The 22,443-nt window shown below is 41.8% G+C and overlaps 1 protein-coding gene across 1 annotated transcript in view; it reads left to right on the top strand.

Annotated features, from left to right (window-relative positions):
* The window catches only part of DCHS2 (dachsous cadherin-related 2), a 343,764-nt gene that overhangs the window by 288,672 nt on the left and 32,649 nt on the right, over nt 1-22,443 (top strand). The window contains exons 4-5 of the mRNA XM_068277038.1: nt 7,724-7,960; nt 16,248-17,255. Of these exons, the coding sequence (XP_068133139.1) occupies nt 7,724-7,960; nt 16,248-17,255 (1,245 nt within the window). The remainder of the gene's footprint in view (nt 1-7,723; nt 7,961-16,247; nt 17,256-22,443) is intronic.

The following is a 22,443-nucleotide window of genomic DNA, read 5'->3' on the forward strand; positions in this document are numbered from 1 at the left end:
GCTACCAGTAGCAACCGCTGCTCTGGTTAGCACCCCCAGACAGACAGAATGATTTCCTGTCGACCAACGCTGGCGACAGGACAATCGCAGCAGAGAGGCACCACAGACAAAACAGATAAGCAACCTAACTGCACTAGAGGAGCTGCCTAGTGCAGTCCCACGAATTACTCTAAGATAACTTTAGCAGACCAACAGGGCTGATACTCTAGGAGAGTTCATCAGAAACAAACCATGAAGGATGACCAGCAAAGGATTCTGGGAAAACATGGCTTTTATACTGCCAGCCTTCAAAGGAGGCAGGTAGGCGATTTGCATAACGAATGTATGCAAATTCCTCAGCAGCAGAACAGGTCTGAAAACCTGCAAAGCAAAGACAGGTCTCTCTTCCAGAGACCTGCAGCCCACAGACTAGAGGAATGGTCAAACAGCTGTCTGCCTGTGCAGCCAGCTGAGTGGATCATTACACCTACCTTACCTACTTTTCAGTACGTTCTCTCCTTGTGGCCGGTGTCATGTGATTAACGCTAGAGGCCAAACACTACAGGCACTGTATCTTACGTGGCTACTAGAAGCCTCTAGTGTTTGGCCCCAGTGCTTGTGACCTGCACAGACTCCTGGGAGAGAAGAGACACGAAGGAGAGCCTGGCGTTGGAGAGAAGATGAGAGTAAGCTCCACCACTGCATTGGTCATTGCAAAATTGAACAGTTCTAGTAATGCGTTTCCGATTCACCACCAATTGAGCAAAATCTTCCAACCTGTGAAATTGAAATTAAAAAATGATCAGGACATGTTTGCTGCATTTATGTCTAGCAGATTCAATCAAATGAGAGAATTCTAAAAAGGTGGAGGGCGCTAGGTAGGTAAATTCGACTGTGTTGCCCGCTGCTAACTAGAAAGTGTTGGGACCCACTCGCCTCACACAAATAATTTTATATTTAAGTAAACAAATACTAGTTGCGCTGGGTCTAACTGGCGTCCTGTATCGTTCATTCAATATGTTCAAACTCTTATTTGATAAAACATCTGGGATTTATTAATACAATAAAGTACAATATATTACATTTATATTGCATGCGGGTCAACCATTAATAATGAATAACTGACACATTCAAACTTGCAGTCATCCACAGACCCTCCAATGTGCATAGATATGTCAAAAAGGTAAAAAATGAAAAATATGGATAAAAATGGATCCTAAAAATAAGCAATAGCAAAAAGTAAAAAAGAAATATATGGGTTAAAAAATATGTATCAAGCAAATATCTTGAGTGGTGTTTTAGGGTATACCCTTAGGGAAAAAACTGATATGTCTCTATACAAATCTCCGTGAGGTCTCGTCATGAAGGTTCCCCCGGGTTCAATGTGGAATCAGTCTTCCAATATAAGTTTATGTTTATGGATGCCAAGCGTCAAGATTGTAGTTGACATATAAGTTGCATATATTTCATGGAGTTCGTAAATGGACTCACCTCCCTCCTCGGATGGACAGTAATGTTGTTCGCGTTGCGCCAGTAATAATTGTACTCACGTCCTAAGATAGAGGCTGCTGAGAGGTTTGCGGAGGGTCCAGTTAGTGTGTCCGAGTTCCGGCCGGCAGCTCAATGACACTGTACAACTCCGTGCTGTATCCGTAATCATCCGCAATAGTCGAGTATAGTATTTCCGGGTGGTGGCTGATCTACTTCCGGTGACGTCACCTGCTCCTCGCGTCCTCTATTGCTGAGTTACCGCTAAGCTGCGGTTTAGCAAAGGTTGATAGACGGTTTAGGTCTGGCAATGCTTGTTGCAGAGATCCTTGCTAAGCAATATAGGCGGGTGCACCCGCCTATATTGCTTAGCAAGGATCTCTGCAACAAGCATTGCCAGACCTAAACCGTCTATCAACCTTTGCTAAACCGCAGCTTAGCGGTAACTCAGCAATAGAGGACGCGAGGAGCAGGTGACGTCACCGGAAGTAGATCAGCCACCACCCGGAAATACTATACTCGACTATTGCGGATGATTACGGATACAGCACGGAGTTGTACAGTGTCATTGAGCTGCCGGCCGGAACTCGGACACACTAACTGGACCCTCCGCAAACCTCTCAGCAGCCTCTATCTTAGGACGTGAGTACAATTATTACTGGCGCAACGCGAACAACATTACTGTCCATCCGAGGAGGGAGGTGAGTCCATTTACGAACTCCATGAAATATATGCAACATATATGTCAACTACAATCTTGACGCTTGGCATCCATAAACATAAACTTATATTGGAAGACTGATTCCACATTGAACCCGGGGGAACCTTCATGACGAGACCTCACGGAGATTTGTATAGAGACATATCAGTTTTTTCCCTAAGGGTATACCCTAAAACACCACTCAAGATATTTGCTTGATACATATTTTTTAACCCATATATTTCTTTTTTACTTTTTGCTATTGCTTATTTTTAGGATCCATTTTTATCCATATTTTTCATTTTTTACCTTTTTGACATATCTATGCACATTGGAGGGTCTGTGGATGACCGCAAGTTTGAATGTGTCAGTTATTCATTATTAATGGTTGACCCGCATGCAATATAAATGTAATATATTGTACTTTATTGTATTAATAAATCCCAGATGTTTTATCAAATAAGAGTTTGAACATATTGAATGAACAAATGAGAGAATTGTCTGGTTTAAGTGCTTATTCTGCTGGAGAGAATCGTCCGGTTATCGAGGCAAAAATCGGCACCTGTATTATTATTATTAGCGCTGTATGGCCAACTTAAGTGCTTATTCTGCTTGTTCGGCAATATACTGTACAGTAGATTGTTTGTAGGGTACACTCCTTCTTCTGTGCCATAGTCATTACTACTTATGTAATGTATGTTTTGTCTTCCAAACTGCCTGTTTGTTGTACAGCCATGCATAATGTGTTGGCCCTTTATAAATACACTTATGCAAGTTTAATATATTAACAGGTTAATTAAGGTGCGACGGTTATGACAGAAATATGAACTTGTAAGAAAGTTATAAGAATTTATTTAAGGGCAGAAGCCACTTACCAGGAGCACTAAAGCTGCCCAAAAGCTCTGACACACTTACTGTAGTAGAGAATCAGCATTACACCCAGGCAGCTAGCAAAGGGTGTGTCCTTATTTCTCTCGTGACAACTTTACATCAATGAAAAGGTCAGCTGTAAAAGAACAGCTGCATGAGAGCAGTTTACCTGAAAACAGTTAAAGTAACTCTGTCTCTAGCACCAGTATTTACTGTTTACGCTTTGACATGATGTCTATGGATAGAAACTGTTATACAATTCTAATTTATGGTTCATATATTGATTACAATGGTTTGCTCCATAATCAACCATAAAAAGTCACAAGAACATTAGTAACTCATGTGTGGATATTGAGCGCCAAATATTCTGATGAATAAATGAAGATGATGAAGCACATCTCTGCAGATGGAGTCTACCTACAGCCACTCTTCCAAAAAGAATTAATTACGTATAAAGGTAGTCCCCGACTTACGAACAAACCATTGATAGGAATGGCATGGATTCTATGATTCTGTGGGAACAAGTCAAAAAAAACATTTTTCAAATTGGACTTTTAAAAATTGATTTTAAAAAATTCTAAGAAAAAATGGCTTTTAAACTTGTATAAGCAGGTACAGTGGGCAGAGGTGAAGGGGGACACTGGAGGCACGAGGAGCACAGAGGAGGTACAGGGGACAGAGATGGCACAGTGTTCCAACTTAGGGCCGGTTCACACGGACGCTTGGCGGCGTCTACCGTCAAGCGTTCGGGACCCATCGGCTAAACTCTCCCATTCAAGTGAATAGGAGCGTTTAGCATTGCGCGGTTACCGTCGATTACCGTCGATTGCATAAACGCGGCGTTCTGATCCCGAATTAACGCATCGTTTCGGCCGTCCCTAGAAGCCGCATGCAACGTCCAGGGACGGCTAGCCGGCGCGGCTTCATGTCCCCCTGCGGGGACGAGAAACGCTGATCGCGACGATCTTTGTACCGCCGCCACCGAACGGGACGTCACAGGACGACGCGACTTCCTGGCCGCCCCAACGCCGCCTGCCGTCCGTGTGAACCGGCCCTTAAGAACTTAAGAACAGATCCAGGTTAAGAACGAACCTACAGTCCCTATCTTGTTTGTTAACCGGGCTCTACCTTTATATTAAAATAAATACTGTAGATATGAGAATGTGCCCAGAGGATTCAGATATAAAAAGCATTGTAATATTGGTTTGTTTACCTTCTGTTACAACAACATCATAATATATATGGTCTAATATAATGCTAGGATTACAACCCCTTACTTGAAACAACCTTAAAGCTGTCTGTCTTGCTGTGCTAATGACAGCCATCTATATTCTTCCTTTGGAGTGAAGATATTACTAGATATTACGTCTTAATCAATTCAGGAAATTCAGTATTAAAAAATTGCAATGCTTTATATCTTGTATGTAATACATTTTGTAATAAAAGAAGTGACAGAACCCCTTTAAGATTTACTCTGTTTAAAGATGTAAGTAAAGGTACAGCTACATGCTCAACCATTGACCTTCATGCATAGTATGGCCAGTGCTTATAGATTAATGAGTACGTCAAATGGGGAATTTAAACTGCTAATCCTTGTCTGTTAAACTCCATCTTAAAGATCTTTAAACCATTTGTTTACTAGATTTTAAGGTGAGTTTGGGTAACAGACTGCTAGCCATGTTTGACCATCTGCCCCGTCTCTTTGAAGTCTGACTTCTTTCACTTAGTGTTCCTATATTAATTGAATGCAAGAACTGAATGTCTGTCTCCAGTTAAATTATAATACAGCACCTTGTAAGTACATTTTATTTCACCCAGTGAATGATGTCTCCCTCAAAATGTGAATTTACACATTACTTTGCAGACATATTTTACAGTTCCATTTGCCAGGGTTGACATATTGGAACTTTGCCCAAAGGAGAAAAAAACTAAAAGACAGCTAAAAGGTTAATTGAACAATTACATCCCTGTACTAAGTCATTTCCAGACCTGTCCTCTGAACGTGTTTTGCGCCATTTTCAGAGTTGAGACTTCTTTTAATGTCTCCTCTAGTATTAAAACAAGGATTCTAAGGAAAAGAGAAGCTGAAGACACAGGATTACCAAAGTTAAAGTTTTAACATAAAGCAGGTAATTTAGTTAAGTTATTGGATTGGTTTCATAATAGAGATAACAAGCTTTGTGTGGATCTACAATATAGTCTTTGCTTATTGTCCCTAAAGGTAATGCCTTATAACAGTTAGACAGCAGTTTCAAAACAGCAGTTTCAAAAACAGCATACATGCAAAAACAGTGCTGGGAAAGATGGGAGCAGGATGAAGCCAAAAAAGTCTCACCCTGCTCCCTCAAGAGTCCTGGCGACGTTAATTACTATTTACCCTCCAGGCCACCATGGACTCAGAGGATAAAATGTAATTCAGCTGCCAGCTATTGTGGTCGGCCTAATTACGCTATATTTAAAGTGATGTAGCACAAAACAGAAAAAGAAAGAGGGTGGGCAGACACTCAGTGTGAATCAGGACCGTAGTCCGGGGTGTGCCCTGGCCTAGGCTTAAGAGATAAGTGTTGCAAAAGTGGGAGAGGAAAACCAGCTTGGCACTATTCCTGACATTAATTGACAAATAAGTACAAAACATTCAAAAGTCCATTTACTTAGCAAGTGTATACTTATCATGGCTGGTGCTGGGAATGCAGTGGTGGGTGGCGGTGATGCGCAGCCTGATGACCGTTTTACTGTGCTGTGCTACTTTTGAAGCTCTACATGCTGTGCTGTGCTTCCGTTGAAGTTCTAAGCATTCCCTCATTTTGTATGGCTTTTCTTCGCTATCAATTTAATACAATTAGTAAAATTGGGTACAATTTTGTGAGCTCCTTTGAGGGACAGTTAAAGGGGAACTTCAGCCTAAACAAACATATTGTCATCAAGTTAAATTAGTTATGTTAATTAGAATAGATAGGTAATCTATTCTCTTACCCACCCTGTTTTAAAAGAACAGGCAAATGTTTGTGATTCATGGGGGCTGCCATCTTTGTCATGGTGGCAGCCATCTTTTTGGTGTAAAGGAGGTGACAAGGAGCAGGAGACACAGTTCCAACTGTCCTGTGTCCTGATTACCCCTCCCAGCTGCACGCGCTAGGCTTCAAATGTCAAATTCAAAATGTAAAAAAAAAAAAATTGCACCAAAACAGCAGAACGAGAACAACAAAATCAGAAATCCTATCATGCTTTGCACAGCATCAGGGGAAAAAAGCCCGGGCAGTTTTCTTCTGTGCAGCTAAAAATGAGGCTTGTATAAGAGAAACAAAGTTCTTATGCTGTGAAACTGTTAAAGAAACACCAAGCCTTTTCAGTGCTGCTGAGTCGATTTTTAGTCCGGAGGTTCACTTTAAGGACAAGACAATATATATACTGTACAGCGCTGTGTAAGATGTCGGCGTTATATAAATACTAAATAATAATAATAATAATAATTTATTTTTAGATAAAAACAGAACATGGTGAAAAGTCACTAAGACAAAAGAAAAATAGTGATTGAGTAATTTAAAAGATCCAAAGAATGAAATATATATTTGTCAAAAATGGCTCTATAAATTAGTAAAAATTATGTACGGTATATAATAAAATTATAATCCAAAAATTAAAAAGCACCAGTTCCTTCTACCTACGCACATATATTCAGAGCAGCAGCGGCAGAGCACCCATACCAAATCCAACTTTTGTTGCTTACTCAGTCATTCATCTCAGACTTTCCCAAAAATCCATCATTTGTGTGTGGTACCTTGGCCTGATTAGCAGAATAATCGATTGAATTTTTCTGGTCGAAAAAAAGAATTAAACCGTGAATCGTGTATTTATTCAAAGATACAGTAGCTTAAGATAATGTGTATGTCTGCCAGTGATGTAGCAATAGAGAGGTAGCAACCACATTGGGGCACTTGGGCCAGAGGGGGCCCACTCTCAACCACAGTATTAGCTCTTTATTGGGCCTGTACTGGTAATAATCACTTCTATAGATAAGATGCATTGAATAGTAGTGAATATTAACACACTGCTTCCCATCCCCTTCTTGCACCTGACACTGTGGTTGTCCTTGATTGGTTTTGGTGTGCTGTACCAGTTATGTAAAGCATGCTTGGAGGGCCCCAATGTAAAATTTGCACTGGGGCCCACAGCTTCTTAGCTACGTCACTGATGTCTGCTTTGCCTGAAAGCTAATAATATTAAAGCTTCTGGTCCTGTGGAGAGTCACCATGCGGCTAGGTTCACAGTGTTCAGTTACATAACGCACACGTTATAATGCGTTATACTGACTGTGACCTGCAATGAAGACTGGACATAGACTTTAATACAAAACTTGCATGCAGCGAGTAATCATAATGGTTACAGCACAGTACTGTGAACAGGCTCATAGAATTGTATGGGCAGTGAGTTGTAATGCAGAATTATTCCGCAATGTAACTGACCACTGTGAAGTTGTGAACAAGGCCTGAGACTTTTTCTCGCACTTAAAATAGGAAGTAAAAACGTAGGAGCAATTGTTATTTTTATTTTCTGGCAGGAATATCATTTGGTAATATGCTCTTTTTATTCAAATAAGGTGTAAATGATGCAGCTAATTTCTGTTATGTTTTGAAGGCTAGTCTGCCTGTTTGATATGTAACAAGTGCTGTATTTTTTTCCTTTTAGGAATCATTTACCTGGTCTCTGCACTAAGTCATTTAGAAGATTCACAAGTGACCTTCTTTGTTAGTGCCAAAGATAAAGGTGGTCGGAGATCTCCAGTGAATGCCTCTGTCACTGTAAAAATCCTGAAGACTGCTGTGGCCCCAGCAATATTTGAGAAATCCCGTTACACTTTTTTTGTGGCTGAGGATGTTCCACTGGGTACCACTGTAGGCACAGTCAAAGCCAGGGAACCTATAAGTAAGTATAAGTCTTCCCAGACCCATATTACAGCTGCAATATAAATGTTAGAGGCATGATAAAAAGAAATGAATATTGTAGTATAGCATTTACTTTTATGAAATAAAAAAATAAAATATGGAAATATCATTGATTAATTTTCCTCTCTTATGTAATTGTTTTATGAAATACATATTGTTTGTTTTCAATTTGCTGCCAGTAAGGCATCTCTCTCTGTCCCTCCCCCCCCCCCCTAGCAACAGACACATAGCTAGCCAGGAGGCTAGAGACACATCTGTACGGTGTCAGTACGCCACTTTCATTTCTATAGCAGTTCATCTCCTCAATTCCCAAACCTTTAGTTTTGCTTAAAGATGAGGTAATACAAAAAAGAGGTAAACATGTTTCTTTCCCAACTTTCTGAAATGTATTTCAAAATAACCTTATATTTTTCAAACAGCAATAATCAGCCCAATGTGAGAAAGCGATCTTATGTGGTGCATTGCTGTTAATATGCAAAGCATCCCTTTGTGTCCCTGAAAGCCAGGCACCAATCCGGAATTGCAGGAGTGCACTTATTCTTACAGAGCCACTGTAATCCACCATGCTCCTCATCAATGCTTGTTATGGATTAATATGTCGCTGTATGGTGGGACATGTTCAGTTGATTGTTACAGAGTATCCAGACAGCTCACAGTGACCCAGAACCACAAGGAGATTGTAAGGCACTGTTTTATCCTCCCTGGCATTATGATTATTTCTAGATTTAGGGTATAAAAGTCTTGCGATTTTTTCACAAGCTTTTAGACCCTAAAAAAAAATACCACAGAGAGATCTACAGCAGCTCCTGCGCCATAGCTCACTCAGGCACGGGATTACTGCTCTGAGCTGTGGATTTCTGTCCCAAGCCTGACTCGGAATTACCGCTAAAGAAGTTAAGAGGGATCTCTTTTATGAAGGTAAATTCTTATTTAGCATTTGTTTTAGTAAGATGTTCATTTGGTCCGTTTGAACCCCTTATAATATCATAGTGGTTCTAGGTCACCATGAGCTATTTGGGTACTCTGTAACACTCGACTGAAGAAGTATATAGAGCCACATCAATACATGTCATGCACTGATGAAAAGATATAAACCTAAAACAGCTGTATGCATGTTGAATGAATATGGCTCTGTAAAATTAGTACACTTTATAGGCACGTACGTTGTGCAATCGAGTGGTCATGAATGTGTGTCTGGCTTTGAGGGCACAAAAGGGGTTGTCATATTCCGCAGTGAAACATCATGGGAGATCTTTCTTGCTCAAATAAAGCAGTAGAACTTTAAATACTTTCTGTTTTTTATAAAAACAGAATGCTATTTTATATTTAATCAAACATAGTGCAAAGACAACATAAATAGAGATTGCCTGAACGGTTCGCCCGCATACGAATGCGCACAAACTTCGATATATGCGAGTTCGACCAGCCCTCTATACTACATCATTAGGGTCAACTTTGACCCTTTACATCACAGTCAGCCGACTCAGGGTAGCCAATCAGGCTACACTCCTTCCTGGAGTCCCCCCCCCTTATAAAACGCAGGCAGCGTCAGCCTTTTCACTCACTCGTGTGGCTCCAGTAATTGGAGAAGGAAGAGAGCGTGCTGACATAGGGAAAGCTTAGTTAGGCTCTTGTGTTAGGCTTGTTAGGTTGCTCCTTCTTGCTGATCTTATTGCTAAAAAGCACTCCTCATCCTCAACAGTAGTGTTGGGCGAACAGTGTTCGCCACTGTTCAGGTTCTGCAGAACATCACCCTGTTCGGGTGATGTTCGAGTTCGGCCGAACACCTGGTTTTGTTCGGCCAAACTGTTCGCGTTCGCCCGAACGGCTCAATTCCTGGCCGAACCTGGCCGAACAGGGCCCCTGTTCGGCCGAATACGGCCCCCCTATGGGGTCGCAGGCATAAGGGGGGAGCATGCCCCGATCGCGGGGGGGGGGGGGGGCGGAAATTCCCCCCACCCCCTCCGCTAGCGCTCCCCCCTCTGCCCGCTTCCCCATACAAAAGTTTAAGGAAAGTACCGGTGGTAGTGGATGGCCTGGCAGTGGCACTGTGGAGTGAGGAGGAGGAGTCCGGAGAGTGACGCGTTGAGGGAGGCCAGGCAGCGGGCGTGAGGTCAGAGAAAGGGCGGAAGTACCACAAGGGTACTACCGCTGAACCGCTCGCTGCCCGGCCTCCCTCAACGCGTCACTCTCCGGACTCCTCCTCCTCACTCCACAGTGCCACTGCCAGGCCATCCACTACCACCGGTACTTTCCTTAAACTTTTGTATGGGGAAGCGGGCAGAGGGGGGAGCGCTAGCGGAGGGGGTGGGGGGAATTTCCGACCCCCCCCCTGCGATCGGGGCATGCTCCCCCCTTATGCCTGCGACCCCATAGGGCCCCCAAAAGCGGGATGTTCGGGGAGTTCGGGGTTTGGCCCGAACATGCCGAACATCGCGGTCATGTTCGGCGAACTTTCCCGAACCCGAACATCCAGGTGTTCGCCCAACACTACTCAACAGCTCTTTTGAGAGCTAATGTTGTTCTTGTGATTTATTGTTTTTTTTGTGTGTGTGTGTCCCACAGACACTTGTGTTGCATATACAGCCCTGTTAGTCAGTTGTAGCTGCTGGTGGGACCTTGACCCCTTGGTAATTCCTACTGTGCCACTGCCAGGCCCAGCACATTCAGTGACTACCTGTGTGTGTGTGTGCACATTTGTAATACCAATCACTGCATACCCACCTGTTCAGTGCACCTACCTACGTGAGCGCACGCAGTGTAACTGCACCTGTTCACGGTACCTGTGTGTGTGACAGCTGCACATTTGTAATACCAATCACTGCATACCCACCTGTTCAGTGCACCTACCTACATGACCACAAACAGTGTGATATATCAGTCACTGCACCTGTTCACGGTACCTGTGACAGCTGCACATTTGTAATACCAATCACTGTATACCCACCTGTTCAGTGCACCTACCTACCTACAGTACATGTGCGCATGCACTGTTATTTACCAGTCAGTCGCTGCACCTGTTTACGGTACCTGTGTGTGTGACAGCTGCACATTGTATTGATACCAGTCACTGCATACCTGTTCACTGCACCTGTGTGACTGCACATTGTATTAGTCAAGTCAGTGCACATACCTTTCACTTCATTCCCCCCCCCCCCCCCAATATGGGCAAAACAGGCAGAGGCAGGCCACCCGGCAGGTCTGTTCGAGGTCGTGCTGTTGTGATTTCGTGCGGCCCTGGACCAAAGTGCAGTGTTCAGAAGGCGTGTGCCATCAACCCCCAAGATTGTCAGGACATAGTTGACTATTTAACACAGAACACCTCATCTTCCTCAGCTTCTGTACGGAAGCATGAAATATCTTCCACCTCCTACTCTGATTCTGGCACCCCACTTAACACTCAGTCGACCGCCACCACCAAAGTGCCATCACCTCAGGGATCAGCGATGTGGAAATTTTTTTGTGTGTCTGCCTTAGATGAGAGCAATGCCATCTGTACTCTCTGCCACCAAAAATTGGGCCATGGAAAGACTAAGACACGCATAGGGACAACTTCCTTTACGAAGGCACATGGTGACAAAGCACAAACTGCAATAGGATGACAACCTGAGGGAAAGCAGCACACAAAAGCAAAGCCACACACCACAGTGGAAGATACCATCACTGTAACGATTGGTGTCAGCAACACAGATTTTTCTGATTATTGGTGATCTGCAGTATCGCCAATAATACAGATGCTATACCTGATTATGTGGTGATCTGCAGAGTCACCAATAATACTAATATAGCTAGACACAGGACACCCAATGTGATATAGTGTTTTGTGCAACAGTAATTGGAGAGATTATCTCCCGAGAAGCGGGAGATACAAACACTTCTGCAGCCTGGGATTCCCTGAGGGGCAGGGAATCAGGCTGTACTGCAGCCAGTGGATACCTGAGGAGCAGGGATCACTGTTGGGAGTAATATTGATGATGATTGGTCTGCAGCTAGGGATTCCCTGAGGAGCAGGGAATCAGACTGTACTGCAGCCAAGGATTCTCTGAGAGGCAGGGAATCAGACTGTACTGCAGCCAGTGGACCTTGGATAGGTAGAGACCCACTGACTGTGCTGCACGATGGTCTCCAGTGGAGCTGGTGACCATAGGCCTGTTATAGCAGCTAATAACCACCTGAAGAGCAGGCGTCACAGGTATACAGTAAGGCTGATCACCCAGGGGCTATGTGACAGCCAGAAAGGTCAGACAAGCCAGGTCGGCAACAAACGGACAAAGTACAGAAGCGGAAGACTGATTTGGTATCCTGGTACAGGCAATGTTGGTAACAGGTAATCAGATGGGCGGAAGTACCGAATCAGAGGACAGGAGAGTAGTCAGGAAAGCCAAAGGTCATAACAGGTGACAGAAATCTCTCTCAATCCTAGTCTTAGGTGTGAGGTCCTTGGTCTCAACACCCGGGAACTAGTCTAACAGATGATAGTAACAATATAGCAATCTCCTAGTCTTAGGTGTGAGGTCCTTGGTCTCAACAACTGGGAACTAGTCTAACACATAAACAGTAGCAAGCAATAGTACATTAAAGCTATCAATGGAATCTGACTCAGCGTGAATTCCCAGCTCCGGCTGGTTCTAACACACTGTGGGATCTGACTCAGGTCTGAGCGCTCACACGTAGATGTTCGCAACTGCAGACAACTTGCAAGTGAAAAGCAAGACCTATATATACTAAAAGCGCTCCACAGCACCACCCCAGTCACTCAGCCAATCCGGAGCATAGCTGGAGTCAGCTAATCGGCATGATCAGCTGACTCCCCTTCTAGCAGCATAAAGGTCCTCCATCTGTGTGCACTAGAAGGACCAGGCAAGGCAGCATCACGCTGCTGCGCGGCAGCAGCCGCCGGCTGGGACGCGGAGATAGCCGCTGTGCCGCTCTCCCATGCGGCGGCATCTCCGCTATTCATTACAATCACACAATTATTTCTTTAAAAAGGTGATACCCAAACTGTACCGTGATGTTGAAAGGCAAGTGCTGTCATCTCTGGCACACAGCGTTGGGTCAAGGGTTCATCTGACCACGTGGTCTGCAAAGCACGTTCAAGCCTGCCCGAAGACTAAGTCAGTCCCCACCCACACACCACATCTCTGCCTGCACGCCGTGTGACTGCCTGCCCCATTACTAAGTCGCTCCCCACACAGCATCTCTGCCTGCAGGCCTCTTGACTGCCTTCTCCGCCACCACCAACAGGGTCCAGGACTCCAGGCGGATTACTGAATTTTTAATACCAGCAGCGGCCACTATAATAATTTTTCTGGTGCATGTACATGCCTGCCTAATTTTTCTGGCTGCACTGCATCTGCAACAACAAAACAAAAGGCATGTACATGTGTCAATTCCCCCTCGTGATCGTTTCCTTGCTGCGGTGAAGGGGCTTGTGTATCACAATGAAGCAATGACCAACGGCTATATGAGTTTCTCGGGGGGGGGGGGGGGGGGGTGCACACCCAAAATAATAAGGTCTTTGCTTCATTGTGGACAGACCAAATTCGATCAGCTGGACAGTCACTGTTCTGTCATTGAGCTACCTCAGCCCGGCGATCATATGGGCTGGAAAGCTGCCATCACCTGCACTCTCGTCATGGTGCGCACCAGTCCAGCACGGCCGTCACTACACAAACAGCTGTGTGCGGTGTGTTACACAGTGAGTTGAGTCTGTCAGTGTGAAGCAGTACACTAATTACACTCCCTAATTGATGTATACACATGCAAGATGTTTTAAAGCACTTTAGGCCTCCAATTTAGCATGCAATGTGATTTCTGCCCTTAAAACGCTGAGTTGTGTCAAATCCAGATTTTTCCCGGGGACTTTTGGCGTGTATCCCACTCCATGCAAAAACTCAGATGTTAGACCTCTTGAAACATCTTTTCCATCACTTTTGTGGTCAGCATAAATGTTTCTAATTTTCAAAGTTCGCCTCCCCATTGAAGTCTATTGCGGTTCGCAAAAGTTCGCGCAAACCTAACTTTTTGCGAAGGTTCGCGTTCGAGGTTCGCGAACAGAAAATCGGAGGTTTGAGTCATCTCTAAACATAATTACTGAAACTTAAAAAATCATTGTTACAGGGAATTGAACTACTAGGATAATAAAAAGGGCTCAAAAGAACCAACAAGCCCTACTACTACATATGGATTTGCCATCTTAAATGTACAGAGTGATACCTTTATTAGGCTGGGGTAGAAAAGCCTCTGTGCCCTGACACCCAAATCCAATCCAGCCTGTTCTGCTAGCTGCTATTCATTAATATGTGTATGAAGTTTGCAATACAGTTCCTATCCATTCTCAGTATGTCAGCATTTTCCTTCAGAATAATTCAACACCCACCAGTTTTCCCCTGTGTACTTCAATCCATTGGTTCTGCTTTAACAAGTGAAAACTGTATTTTTTTTGAGAATTAATTAGGTTATTTGCTTCCTCAATGAAGCACCTAGAGGCAAGCAGCCCAGGATACCATAAAAACAATATGTAATCAATGCCTCATATCATAAAACAACTAAATACGAGTTAAATCCCGAGAGTATCTAATATTTGATAGGTTATCTAATATGTACAGTATATGTGCAGCTGGATTCCCAAATAACAATAAAGAATAAAAACTAGTGTTGAAAGAAGACCTCTTTAAAAAAGGATTGAAATTTAAAATTTGTTATGTTCAACTTTTATTTTACCATGTAAAGGACAAATCTGTTTTTTTTTTTTAATAATACAAGCTAATATTAACACACAGTAATTCACCTAAAAACTTTCTCTTACCTTGGAATCATTGCTGGTTATGTGACTAGTGTCTATATAGAGGTGCAGGAAGTAAAGTAAAATCTCTCTATTAGGAACTCTGATACCAATAGCCGAGAGGAGTACCAAGTCTTCTCTGCCCTACTGAAAAAGATGTATTGCTTCTTTTATCTCTATTGAGTAGATTTCTCCTCGCAGTTGGCCCCGTCGTAACATCACAACAGTAACTGTGCATAGTGCGTGTGAAACCCGGAAATGAGGCATACTTTTATTGGAAAATATGCCTCACTGTATGCTCACACAGCAGCAGTATAGAGCGGTGGTACCTTTCGGGACCGTTACAGTGCAATCATATAACAATCGCACCACAATAGAATGGATCAAGTGTAAAGGGAGCCTTACATACTGTAGCTAAAACCCCCTTTTAGAAGGCAAAGATCCCCATAGTTACAACACATTTTTTCTTCTCTTCCTTTCTTTCCTGATTTATGTTCCTTAGGAAAATAGTTGTTTATTTTCACAATGCACTTTGTGTTGTATCTTGATGTCATCACTTGCACCCCTGCAGCTGTTTAAATAGTTTTTTCTTGATCATTTTTTTACCTTTGTGGTTTTTCTTTCTTCTAGAGTAAGGTCTAGTCAGGCTTCAGATGTTGACTTTGATTTACACATCCTTAGTAAATCTACACAGCTGAACTATGTAACCGCACAATATTGTATTTGAGGCACATAAAAGTTCACATTTCGAACAATTTACTGATGGAGAGTCAGAATATTACAAGTAGCTTTTTATGTTTGGTTCAGTTTTAAGTCTACTAGACTTTGCAAAAATGTTAGGTTTTAGTTGCTGCATTGGCTCTAGCTATAGAAACTTTAATTATCAAACTAATATAAATAAGACTAAATCCATCATGCAGAAGCCAATCACTGTGTACAATTTCCACAGAGGAAAAATGGCAACTGGCAAGAAATTCTTTGAAAGACATTTAAATTGAATCAACCAGCCAAACATAAATTTGAACATTATTGTCAACTGAACAGTTTTAATGGATATATAATTACTCATACATCACTTTGAGGGTAATTAATTACATTTGCACTGGAAGATGTTTGCCAGTTCATTCGTTCTTGGCTAGCATCAGTGCTTGACTTCAGTTTAGGATCCATTTTCTTTGTAGAATCACATAGACAAATACATGAAGATGCCCGTAGTTGTAAATACACTTTTTAATTACAGCAGTATTTACAAAATTAATATTAAGTGATGTAAATTATGGGAAGTTGGACTACATGCTAATTATTGATACAACTCAACTAAGGGATGTTGTGTAAAGTGAACGATTTTCAAGATTCTAGATAGAAATCTTTAAAATCTTAAAAGCTAAAAGATGTTGTGCAGTAAATATAGTACATCCTACTGAAAGGTTTATGTGATGTTTACTTTTGTTACAAAATAATTGTTTAATGTGTTTGTTTTTAGATTCAGTGGAGCCCATTTCATACAGGATATTATCTGGTGATCTGCATGACATGTTCTCCATCATCTCAGAGTTTGGTGTCATCATCACAAGGACGGCCCTGGACCATGAAACTCAGGCTATTGTTGTGCTTACTATTCAGTCCCAACTTGGCAACTCTTCAGTTTTCAGCAGCACTCAAGTCAACATCACGATAACCGATGTGAATGACAATCCACCGGTATTCCCAAGAAAGAATGAAAGGATCAGCGTTTATCAGACCATTCCACCAGGCAGTACTCTTTACATTGCTCAAGCAGAAGATATCGATAGTGGATACAATGGGATCATCACATACAGCATCACAAGTGGAAAGCAGGACATGTTTGTTATTGACCCCGGTACTGGAATCTTATATCTCAATACCACTTTAACAATGCTGTGTGAGCATATTCTTCTGATAATGGCAGAGGATAATGGGCGTCCAGCATTAAGTTCCCTTCTTACATTAACCATCGTTGTTACAAAACCAAAAACGGATAACACTTTGACCTTTGGAAATTTAGTGCATCAAATTGAAATTAATGAAGATTTTCCAATATACGCCAGAGTCCTTCAGGTGAAAGCTTACATTGAAGGTGCACAAAGCCAGAAGTCTAAGATATTGTACACTTTGCAGCCTGATGATTCAGTTATGTTTGGAATTCATTACCATACAGGGTGGATCTTCTTACGTCGGTCTTTGGATTATGAAAGAACCACCGTATACAATCTGATTGTTCTGGCTAGTTGCTCTGACTTCACGAAGGAGCAAACTGCAACCACTTCAGTAGTTGTGAAGGTTTTGGATGTGAATGATAATTCTCCAGTTTTCAGCCAACCCTTGTATTTCTACACTGTTCCAGAAAGCTCTAGTCCTCTTGGTGTTATAGATAAAATTAAAGCATCTGACAGTGATTCTGGAAAAAATGGGCAGCTCTCGTTTTACCTTTTGTCAGCAGAAAATGATTTCCAAATAAATTCACAAACAGGTAATGTGTTATTTATTTTGTCAATGTTCTGTTTATTGCATTAAATATTGCAGTGCTGTACTGGGAACATTTATGTATTACATCATTCACTGAGCACAGTGGCATAGTGCTCAGCACTCTCACCTTGCAGCGCTGGGTCCCAAGTTCGAATCCCAGCCAGGGCACTATCTGCACTAAGTTTGTATGTTTTCCCCATGTCTACGTGGTTTTCCTACTGCACTCTGGTTTCCTCCCAAATCCCAAAAACATACAGATAAGTTAACTGGCTTCCCCCTAAAATTGCCCCTAGACTATGAAACATACACTACATGATACATCCATACACATTTGACTATGGTAGGGATTAGATTGTGAGCTTCTCTGAAGAACAGTTAAGTGACAAGACAATATACTCTGCACAGTACTGCAGAAGATGTGAGCGCTATATAAATACTAAATAATAATAATAATTCACTGTCCCATAACGAGTCTATCAATCTAATGTTTCAACCTAACTGCAGGGCCAGTTTTGGGGAAGAAATTAATGAAGCTACCAGTTTTCAAGTTGTGGAAGGAAATCTGAACAAGTCCTTGGTGTCTGTGGTGGGATACAAACCAAGCCACAAGATACCCTAGCCAAATGTTCTAACCACTAGTGTTGGAGGCTAATGCCAACAACACTAACCTACTCTACAATTTCCAAACCCTTAATGTCTCACACTCGTTCTTGGATTTGCAATGGTTATTTGCCTCCTATTGTTGTTCATGCAAAATATTGAAAATATTGGCTAGTTTAACCACTTCACCACTCCTAGTGGAGACGGGCTATAATTCTCCATCTGCTTCATGTGTTTGGTTGCCCCTTACTGCAACCCCCCTTTACGAGTATAATCCCATCTTGTTCACTCTTCAAACCTTAGTGAAATTTTGCACTATTGGGCTCCCATTGTTTCTGTTTTTTCCCAAGGTGTGTAACCACCTAATCCTTCCTTTATTGTTTAATGTAACATTTTATTAGTTTAAATGACGCTATCAAATTATTTTAATGTTATTTTACTAGTAGTTTACAAATAACTCCTATTTTTTTTTTTTGCTGGTGTGTATGTGTTCATCATATCAGTGTATGTGATCAACATCAGTGTTGTTATAGTAGTAGTTATTGTATTGTAATTATGGGCTGTTTTGTGATCTGATTAACTGGTATTTATTTTTAATATTTTATATGCTTTTGTTTTTACAAAGATGGATACTGGTAGTTGAAGTCAAGACTATCCACGAAATTCTGTTGAAGTTAAATTGGGCCTGATTCCGCTAGCAACGATGGTATTACTCATGTACTGTGGGTTGCACTTATTGCGCCACACACTGTACCCTGTTGCCGTTAGTATTGGTAAATATTACCACTTGCTGCCTGCACATGGCAATATTGCTGGAAGTATGTGAATCAGGCCCATTATGATGAGAACAGCACTGTTATGTTCTTTTTCTTGCTGATCCCGATTGGTCCATTTCCGTAATTTAATGATATACAGTAGTGATAATCCAAAAGAAGCAGTTGTAAATGTGAATATATGTTTTTCTTTTATCAGAAATAGATAACTTGAAGCTAGCACACAAACAGTGGCATAGTTAATAAGCTATGGGCCCCGGTGCAAGTTTTACATTGGGGGCCCCCAAGCATTCTATACATAACAATTGATACGGTGCACCAAAACCTGCCAAAGACAACCACAGTGTCAGAGGAGCAAGATGGGGATGGGGAACAGTGTGTTAATGATTATTACTATTAAAAGCATCTATAGAAGTGATCATTAGCAGCACAGGATCAATAGAGAGCTAATACTGTGGTAGAGGGAGGGCCACTCAGTGCTCCCAAGGGCCCCTATGTGGCCACAACCTCTGCACCCCCTATTGCTGCGCCATTGCACACAAAGGGGTATATTCCCTGTATTTACCAAGTTTACGTAGTGTTTGAAATTGCAGATTTAAAACTTTACTTGTGCTGTGTGCAGATGTGAAGTTTAATGGACTATTAGTGAATATACCCCAATAAGGTGGTAAAATGTGAAACAGTGACATCCAGTGTAGAGGTATTTTAAAGTGGTATCAAACTCTGACATAATATTCAATAAAAATGTGCTTACCTACTTTTTATAACTCCTACAGTTATCATATTTGTTTTTGTGCACAAGTATTATTACTCATTTAGAAATTACAAGTTCCCAAAGTACAGGCTTTTTTTTTTGCTCTGAAAGCAATTATATTATATTAACAGTAATTATATATTCTAATGCACCCAGTGAATTTTTCTGAGCTGCCTGCTGATCTAGACATGCTAAGGTGCATGTCTAGATCAGCAGGCGGATTACGCACTACGGCCGCCAACAACGGGTCCGTCAGACCCTCCCGCTGGGCGGACTTTCAGGCGACAGTAGAGCATGTGTATGCACTGTCGACGGACTGATAAGGCTGTTTCTGAGCGATCCGCCAACGACGGGTCCATCAGACCCTCCCGCTGGGCAGACTTTCAGGCGACAGTAGCGCGTGTGTACGCACTGTCGGCGGACTGATAAGGTTGTTTCTGAGCGATCCGCTCAGCGGATCGTTCATAAACAGCTTTATCAGTCTGCTGACAGTGCATACAAACGCGCTACTGTCGCCTGAAAGTCCACCCAGCGGGAGGGTCTGACGGACCCGTCGTTGGCGGTCGTAGTGCGTGTGTATGCACATTTAGAAGGAGATTAACAACTGGGAATGTTTACATTCTTCTCTTGCTACAAATAAGTAAACACAAGAAAATATCACCAGTTCGGATGCGGCTCTCACTGCAGGGAGCTTTCTATTGAAAACGTAAGTCCTGTGTTTAACCGATCGAATGCTGTTCTGCTAAACAAAAAACATTGTGGTAGTGTATTATATGCTGTAAATAATCTTTTAGGGCAGCACGGTGGCGTAGTGGTTAGCTCTCTCGCCTTGCAGCGCTGAGTCCCTGGTTCGAATCCCAGCCAGGGCACTATCTGCAAAGAGTTTGTATGTTCTCTCCGGGTCTGCGTGGGTTTCCTCTGGGCACTCCGGTTTCCTCCCACATTCCAAAAACATACGGATAAGTTAATTGGCTCCCCCTAAAAAATAAAAAAAAATTGGCCCTAGACTACAGTACTTACACTACATAATATAGACATATGGCAATGGTAGGGATTAGATTGTGAGCTCCTTTTGAGGGACAGTTAGTGACAAGACAATATATATATATATATACACATTGTACAGCGCTGCATAATATGTCGGCGCTATATAAATACTAAATAATAATAATAATAGAGCAAATAAGAAATGTTGGGTTTCATACCACTTTAAAGCCTGGGCTCTCTCTGGACTATGAGTGTTACATCTATTTAAATGGGGTGCTGAAGATTAAAAATGCCATTGGCACCAAAATGCACCTCCAGATCTCCCTCCCATATCAAAGCTATAGACTCAAAATTACACAGCAGTCAGTATAATTTGGGCCTTATTCATCACTACACAATGGTCCATAGTCTATTAACTTTTATCCTGAGTTATCCCCAAGGAGATATTTTCAAACCTTAACAATAAAATGCCTTTGAAGCTCCGACCATGCAAGAAAATACTCAAAGTATGTTTGATAATTCATTTTATCTATTTTTACTTAGTACAATTTCTGAGTGCTGATGTTATCTTTTAGATAAGATGAAAAATATTTTCCAGGAAGAAAACTCAGGTGATAAAATGAATTTAATAAGGGCCAATGTGTGTGTGTGAGGGGGTGAACTTCTTTATTAGGTGAGTATTTGGTATTTTTTTTCATCTATGATGGAAGGATTTCTTATAGGACTGCTAAAATCCAAACAGGGAATAATTATTTATGGACAAAGGGCAGTTAGGACATTTTATAGGAAATTGAGCGAAAGAGTGATACCTAGGACAGTTTCTAGAAAAAGCTATTTTCAAACAGACTGGGAGGATAAAACTAAAATAACTGTCATAAATTACAAAATAACATAGAAAAATGTAATGAACAGGCCAGGACCTCTTTAACATTTGTGAGTTTGTTTAAAAGTGAAATTAAACATTAGACGTTCCCCTTAATGGGTATATATAAAATTACTGTATATACTTGAATAGAAGTCGGCCTCGTGTATACTGTAAGTCGATTTCAATATTCAACCCTCTTAAGCTGGAATTTTGTATTGACTCAAGTATAAGTCTAGGCAGCAAAGTTAATGGCTGCACTTGGGGCTCAGGAGGGGTTAATGACTGCATTGAATACAGTATTGCAGTCATTAACCCCTCCTGTCCCTTAAGTGCAGCCAATACCGCCACCAGGCCCCCGAGTGCTACAATTATTCTCTCCTTTTTATGCAGCCCAGTATTTCTCTCTGCCCTTTCTTTGTTAATTGCTGTGGCCAGGACTTTCAGAACCGTGTTTTCTTGGCATTTCCTTTTCTCAAAGTATCACTGGGTAAATTGCTGCGAATGGGAATGTCACTACTATTAGTACACACATTACTCAGTGTTGCCCGAGACTCGTGTACAAGTCGACCCCTATACTTTTATGAAGTGAATCAGACCTAAATTTCTAGACTTATACTGGAGTATATACAGTATAATATTTTTCCATTTACCTAATATATGCAGTAGATAGCGAATTCTAAGTAGTACAACAGGCTTTTCAGTTCCTTAAAGAGGAACTCCAGTGAAAATAATGTAATAAAAAAGTGCTTCATTTTTACAATAATTATGTATAAATGATTTAGTCAGTGTTTGCCCATTGTAAAAACTTTTAAATCCCTAATTTACATTTATTACATTGTGACATTTTTACTGCTGGCTGGTGATGTAGCTGCTGCATGATTTTCTGGCAGTTGTAAACAGCTATTTCCCACAATGCAGCAAGGTTCACAGACAGGAAACTGCAAGGAGTACGTACTCAGAATTTCTTTGTGGGAGGGGTTTTACCACAATATTAGCCATTCAGCGACCCCTGATGGTCTGTTTGTGTAAAGGAATTGATTTCTCATGTAAAAGGGGGTATCAGCTACTGATTGGGATAAAGTTAAATTCTTGGCCAGAGTTTCTCTTTGAGCTAGCATAATCACGTATCCATACTTGTTTTCACAAGAGGGTGAGGATTTACTCTATGAACAGCAAATGGATAGCAGTTTTGCATTGTAGTGCCGAGTCCCCA

Source organism: Hyperolius riggenbachi, chromosome 1 (genome assembly GCF_040937935.1).
Source record: "Hyperolius riggenbachi isolate aHypRig1 chromosome 1, aHypRig1.pri, whole genome shotgun sequence".
Lineage (NCBI taxonomy): Eukaryota > Metazoa > Chordata > Amphibia > Anura > Hyperoliidae > Hyperolius > Hyperolius riggenbachi.